At 66.1% G+C, this 6,972-nt stretch overlaps 1 protein-coding gene and 1 pseudogene across 1 annotated transcript in view; both read right to left on the bottom strand.

Annotated features, from left to right (window-relative positions):
* Window positions 1–757: 757 nt before the first annotated feature.
* Window positions 758–6,972, bottom strand: part of LOC144595408 (cyclic nucleotide-gated channel alpha-4-like) — a 25,338-nt gene continuing 19,123 nt past the window's right edge. The window contains 1 exon segment of the mRNA XM_078402910.1: window positions 758–1,715. Within this exon segment, the coding sequence (XP_078259036.1) occupies window positions 1,075–1,715 (641 nt within the window). The 3' untranslated portion in view covers window positions 758–1,074.
* LOC144595381 (cyclic nucleotide-gated channel alpha-4-like) overlaps window positions 2,433–6,972 on the bottom strand; it is a 5,451-nt pseudogene continuing 911 nt past the window's right edge.

The following is a 6,972-nucleotide window of genomic DNA, read 5'->3' as shown; positions in this document are numbered from 1 at the left end:
ACCTTCGCTCAGCCCGCCTGAACCAACCTGATCTCCCGGTTGCTGGACACTTTAATTCCCCTCCCATTCCCACACTGACCTTTCTGTCCTGGATCTCCTCCATTGTCAGAGTGAGGCTAAACACAAATTGGAGGAACAGCAGCTCATATTTTGCTTGGGCAGCTTACAGCCCAGTGGAATGAAAGTGGTATGAATTTTGATTCTCTAACTTCAAATAACTCCTGCATTCCCTCTCTCTCCACCCTCCCCCACCCAAGTCACACCAGCTTCTCGTTCTCACCCAACAAACAGCTAACAATGGCCTGTTTCCTTTATCATTGTTACTTTTTTGCGTTTCTTTCATTCATTGTTCTCTATCTCTCTACACCATCGTCTATATCTCTCGTTTCCCTCTCCCCTGACTTTCAGTCTGAAGGGTCTCGACACAAAACGTCACCCATTACTTCCCTGCAGAGAGACTGCCTGTCCCACTGAGTTACTCCAGCTTTTTGTGTCCATCTTCGGTTTAAACCTGCATCTGCAGTTCCTTCCTACACTGTGTGTGTGTGTGTGTGTGTCTGTGTATGTGTGCGTGTCTGTGTATGTGTATATATGTGTGTGTGTTTGCGTTGATGTATATGTATATATGTAAATATGTGTATATGTATTTATACACACACTGGACTTATTTCTCTCATTTATTACATTGTTTACAGTCGACTATGTTTACATATTCTGTTGTGCTGCTGCAAGTAAGAATGTCATTGTTCTATCTGGGACAGATGACACTAAAACACTCTTGACCTGCACAGTCTGGCAGCTTGGTGAGATGGACATCTCTACCACTGGTCACCCTAACCCTAGGCCCAGCTCAGCCAGTGAACCCCAGGTTCTAGCCAACAGAGAGGCTGGCACAGTCTGCAGTCCTGGGGTTGGGGGTGGGCCTGAGGGGAGTGGGCCTGACTCTGCTCCTGTAGCTGCTCGCATCCTGCCCTGGGCCTGGTGTCGGGCTTGGTCCTGTGTCTGAGCCTGGGGCACGGGTGGGGAACCTGGGCCACTACCTGGGCCTAGGCCTAGAAGTGGAGCTCCCTGAGGTCATGGCCGGGGCTGGGCCTGGGCTCTGGGCTGCCCTGGATCCTCCACTTGAGCCTGGGTCTGGTTCTGTCTGCGGCCCAGGACCAGGGCCTTCAGCTGGCTCCATGTTTGTTTCTTGGCATGGGCCTGGGTCTGCCCATGGACTGAGGCCTGAGCCTGGGCCTGTTCTGGTTCCGGTTGCTGGGCCAGGGTCTGAGGCTGCCCATGGACCATGGCCTTGACCTGTCCCCAGCCCCGGCGGTGGGCTGGGGCCTGGGCCTGAGCCTGAGCCCGGGCCTGTTCCTGGGCCTCGCAGGTGTCCAGCCAACGCTCCAGCCGGCTGAGTCGCAGCTTCATTTTGCGGAGGGCGGACTGCCTCTCGGCCATCAGGCGAGCCAGCGAGGTGCGCAGCGAGTCCAGGGCCTTGTCCAGCCGCTCGGCCTTCCTCAGCAGGCCCTCCCTGTCCACCTCCACCAGGGATGCCTCCCCCTCCTCCAGCATCCCCATCTTCCTCAGCATCTCGCGGCCCTTCTCCTCCAGGTCCTGCCGCGCCTCGGGAAACTCCAGCAACACCTCAGCCAGGTCCTCCTTGCTCAGCACCAGCAGGTCCGAGTAGCCGACACTCTGGATGGTCGCCGTCCTTCGGTTCCCTGACTTGTTGCCTTCCCCGCCCCAGAGACAAAACGGGCAGCACATCATCATTCCCATTCCCACACTGACCTCTCTGTCCTGGGTAGGGGGTAGGAGGAGGTGGTGCTGGTGCCATTGAAGGACATTAAGGTGCAGAAATCCCGTGGATCTGATGGGATCTATCCCAGCTTATTGAGAGAGGTATGAAAGGAGATTGTGGGAGCTTTGACAAATCTCTTTGCATCTTCTCCAACCAGAGAACTGGAGAGTAGCTAATGTTGTTTTTTTATTTAAGAATGGAAGTAGAGGATGTTGCCAGGACTAGAGGGTGTGAGCTACAGGGAGAGGTTGAGTAGGCTGGGTCTCTGTTCCATGGAGTGCAGGAGGATGAGGGGAGAACTTATAGAGGTGTACAAAATCATGAGAGGAATAGATCGGGTAGAGTCTTTTACCCAGAGTTGGGTAATCGAGGACCAGAGGACATAGGTTCAAGGTGAAGGGGAAAAGATTTAATAGGAATCTGAGGGGTAACTTTTTCACACAAAGGGTGGTGGGTGTATGGAACAAGCTGCCAGAGGAGGTAGTTGAGGCTGGGACTATCCCATTGTTTAAGAAACATTTGGACAGGTACATGGATAGGACAGGTTTGGAGGGATATGGACCAAGCGCAGGCAAGTGGGACTATGGTAGCTGGGACATTGTTGGCCGGTGTGGGGGAGTTGGGCCGAAGGGCCTGTTTCCACACTGTATCACTCTGTGACTACAGGGAATTAATAGACCAGTGAGCCTTGTGTCAATGGGTGGGAGATTATTGGAGAGGATTCTTTGGAGCAGGATTGAGAGACATAAGGAAGAGAATGGGTTAATTAGGGACAGTCAGCCTGGCTTTGTACATGGCAGGTCTGACCCATTCTCCCACTGTCCCACCCCTCTCCACCCCTGTACCCTTCCTCCCATATCCCTCCCTCGAGCTTCAGGTTTCACTCCTCTACTTATCAACAGTGTTCCTGCAGTCCCCCCACCTGTAAACACCCATGTTCCCTATACACCCGCACCCTCCCCTCCACCTCCATCCACGCACCCCTTCCACATGCCCTTCCCTCCGCCCCCCTCCCTCACCTTCCCCATCCTCCCTCCTCTGCAAAAACCCACCCTCTCCCTCCACAACCCTTACTTTCCCTCCCTCAACACACCTTCTCCCACCTCTCCCTCCACCCTCCCTCTCACTTCCCCCACCCAACCACTATCCCACCCCACCCTCTCATTCCACATGCCCCCCAACCCCCTCACCACCCCACCCCACCCCACCCCATGCCCTCCCTCCCCACCCTCTATTCCCATGGCCCTTCTGTCCCTCCCTCCCCACCCTCACACCTATCCCACCCCTCCCATCTCTGTCTATCCACCCCACCATCCCTATCTGCCCTCCACTCCCTCAGTCCTCACCCTCCTCAACCTCTTCCCCCATTTGCCCTTCCCTCCCACCCTACACCCCCACCCTTGCAGTCCCCACCCCCCATTCCTATTTCCATCAGCCCCACCCTCGCCCTCCCCTCCCCTCCCCCACCCTCCCTTCCCCTCCCCTACCCCACCCTCCCACTCCCCTACCCCACCCTCCTCCCCTCCTTATAGCTCCCCACCCTACATCTCCCCTCCCCACCTTCCAGTTGCCTTTCCCTCCCTCGGTCCCAACCCTCACCACCTTCCCCACACTCTCCCTCCTCCATCCACCCCTCCCCACCCTCCCACCGCATGCCTCCCCCTCACACCTGTCACCTTTCCTGCCCCTCGCCCTCATTATCCACACCTCCCCCCCCCTACCTTCACACCTTCCCCACCACTCCCTTTCTCCATCCACCCCACCCCACATCCTCCCTCACCCTACCTCTCCCCTCTCTCCGTCCCCTCACCTTCCCTATCACTCCTTCCCTCCCCACGCTAGCATCACTCCCTCCCTCCCTCCCCCTACCTCCCCTCCGTCCCTCCCCACCCCACCCCACATCCTCACACTCCCCACCCTCACACCTTGCCCATCACTCCCTCCCTCCCCATCCTCAATCCCTCCCCCTCCTCACACCTCCCCCTCCCCACCCTCACACCTCCCCATCCTCAACCCACCCTCACACCTCCCCCTCCCCACCCTCCCCCACCGTCACACCTCCCCCACCCTCCCCCTCACACCTCCCCACCCTCACACCTCCCCACCTTCACACCTCCCCTCCCCACCCTCACACCTCCCCACCCTCACACCTCCCCACCCTCACACCTCCCCACCCTCACATCTCACCCCTCCCCACCCTCACAACCTCCCCCTCCTCCCTACCCTCACACCTCCCCACCCCTCCCTCTCCCCACCCTCACACCTCCCCCATCCACCCCCTCCCCACCCCTCCCGCTCCCCACCACACCCCCCCCCCGCTCCCCACCACACCCCCCCTCCCCACCACACCCCCCCCTCCCCACCACACCCCCCCCCTCCCCACCACACCCCCCCCCCCTCCCCACCACACCCCCCCCTTCCCCACAACACCCCCCCTCCCCACCACACCCCCCTCCCCACCACACAACCCCCTCCCCACCACACCCCCCCCTCCCCACCACACCCCCCCCCCCCTCCCCACCACCCCCCCCTCCCCACCACACCCCCCCCCTCCCCACCACACCCCCCCCTCCCCACCACACCCCCCCCTCCCCCACCCTCACACCTCCCCATCCACCCCCTCCCCACCCCTCCCGCTCCCCACCACACCCCCCCCTCCCCACCCCACACACCCCCCCCTCCCCACCCTCACACCCCCCCTCCCCACCCTCACACCCCCCCCTCCCCACCCTCACACCTCCCCATCCACCCCCTCCCCACCCCTCCCCGCTCCCACCACACCCCCCCTCCCCACCACACCCCCCACTCCCCACCACACCCCCCCCCTCCCCACCACACCCCCCCCTCCCCACCACACCCCCCCTCCCCACCACACCCCCCCCCTCCCCACCACACCCCCCCCCTCCCCACCACACCACCCCCTCCCCACCCTCACACCTCCCCATCCACCCCCTCCCCACCCCTCCCGCTCCCCACCCTCCCGCTCCCCCACCACACCCCCCCCCCTCCCCCCCCTCACACCCCCCCCTCCCCACCCTCACACCTCCCCATCCACCCCCTCCCCACCCCTCCCGCTCCCACCACACCCCCCCTCCCCACACACCCCCACTCCCCCACTCCCCACCACCCCCCCCTCCCCACCACACCCCCCCCTCCCACCACACCCCCCCCCCTCCCCACCACACCCCCCCCCTCCCCACCACACCCCCCCCCTCCCCACCACACCCCCCCCTCCCCACCACACCCCCCCTCCCCACCACACCCCCCCCCTCCCCACCACACCCCCCACTCCCGCTCCCCCCCGCTCCCCACCACACCCCCCCTCCCCACCACACCCCCCCCTCCCCACCACACCCGCCCCCTCCCCACCACACCCCCCACTCCCGCTCCCCCCGATCCCCACCACACCCCCCCCTCCCCACCACACCCCCCCCCTCCCCCTCCCCACCACACCCCCTCCCCCTCCCCACCACACCCCCCCCCCTCCCCACCACACCCCCCCTCCCCACCACACCCCCCCCCCTCCCCACCACACCCACCCCCTCCCCACCCACACCCCCCCCTCCCCACCACCCCCCCCTCCCCACCACACCCCCCCCTCCCCACCACCCCCCCCCCTCCCCACCACCCCCCCCCTCCCCACCACCCCCTCCCCTCCCCACCACCCCCTCCCCACCCTCACACCTCCCCATCCACCCCCTCCCCACCACACCCCCCCCCTCCCCACCACACCCCCCCCCCTCCCCACCACACCCCCCCCCCCTCCCCACCACACCCCCCCCCTCCCCACCACACCCCCCCCCCCTCCCACCACACCCCCCCCCTCCCCACCACACCCCCCACTCCCGCTCCCCACCACACCCCCCCCTCCCCATCCACCCCCTCCCCACCCCTCCCGCTCCCCACCACACCCCCCCCTCCCCACCACACCCCCCCACCCCCCTCCCCACCACACCCCCCCCTCCCCACCCTCACACCTCCCCATTCCACCCCCTCCTCCCCACCACACCCCCCCCTCCCCACCACACCCCCCCCCCTCCCCACCACACCCCCCACTCCCGCTCCCCCCCTCACCGGGGATGTGCAGGACGCTGATCTCGCCGAAGTAGCTGCCGGCGTGCAGTGTGGCGATGGGGAGGCCGCCGGGCCCGATGACGGCGAGGCTGCCGTCGCGGACGAGGTACATGTGGCGTCCCACGTCCCCGCGTCGGCACACGGTGTCCCCGGGCGCCAGGGCCTGAGGCCTGAGGCGCGGCGCCAGGCGCTCCAGTAGGCCGCTGCCTTCTCCGCTCGCGCCCGCCCGCGCCCGCGCCCGCGCCGCTCCCGCCGAACAGCCGCACCCGGGCCAGCGCGGGAGCGCGCACGTGGGCGGCCAGGCGCGCGTGCAGCCGCTCGGGCAGCAGCCGGAGCGCGCCCTCCTCGTCGACGGCGCGGCCGTGCGCGCACACGTGGCGGCACCAGCGAGCCGCGCGCTCCCGCAGGGCGGCGGGGGCGCGCGCTCGGCGCAGCAGACGCCCCAGGCCCAGCGCGTCAGGGTAGGCCCCACGCCGGGCCCTCGCCGCCTGGCGAACCGCCGACTCCACGCTGCCACCACGCCGGCGATCAGCAGCAGCGCGGCCAGCAGGTCGCCCACCACGAACAGGTACTCCTCGGGCCGAGTGGCCGCCGGCGTGTTGCCCACCGTGGCCAGCACCAGCGTGGAGAAGTGCGCGCTGTGGAGGTACTGGCGGGCTAGGCCCGAGCCCCAGCCCGGGGCCTGCTCTGTGCCCCAGCCCGGGGCCTGGTCCGAGCCCCAGCCCGGGGCCTGCTGCACCGGACCCGGCGCCACCCACGCGTCGCTGCCGAGGCCCAGCCGCCGCGACAGCGCGAAGTAGGCGCAGGCGTTCCAGTGGATGGCGAGCAGCAGCAGGCCCATGGCGGCGGACACGCGCACCAGCGGAGCCCGCGCCGACCGAGTCTCCGCGCGCTCCCCGCAGCTCGCGCGCCCGCGGCCACTGCAGCAGCCGGTTGAGGCGCAGGGCGGGCGGGGGCGCGCACAGGCCCGAGCCCCAACCCAAGGCCGAGGCCAAGGCCGGCGCCAGGCCCAGCACCTCGGCCGGCAGCAGCGAGCACAGCTCCAGCGCGAAGGTGGGCGAGCGCAGGTAGCGGCCGGCGATGGCCGACGGGCCGTCACCAACACGCCCTGCTCC

The sequence above is a fragment of the Rhinoraja longicauda genome, chromosome 7 (assembly GCF_053455715.1).
Source record: "Rhinoraja longicauda isolate Sanriku21f chromosome 7, sRhiLon1.1, whole genome shotgun sequence".
Lineage (NCBI taxonomy): Eukaryota > Metazoa > Chordata > Chondrichthyes > Rajiformes > Arhynchobatidae > Rhinoraja > Rhinoraja longicauda.
This window is presented reverse-complemented; position numbering and strand designations above follow the sequence as displayed.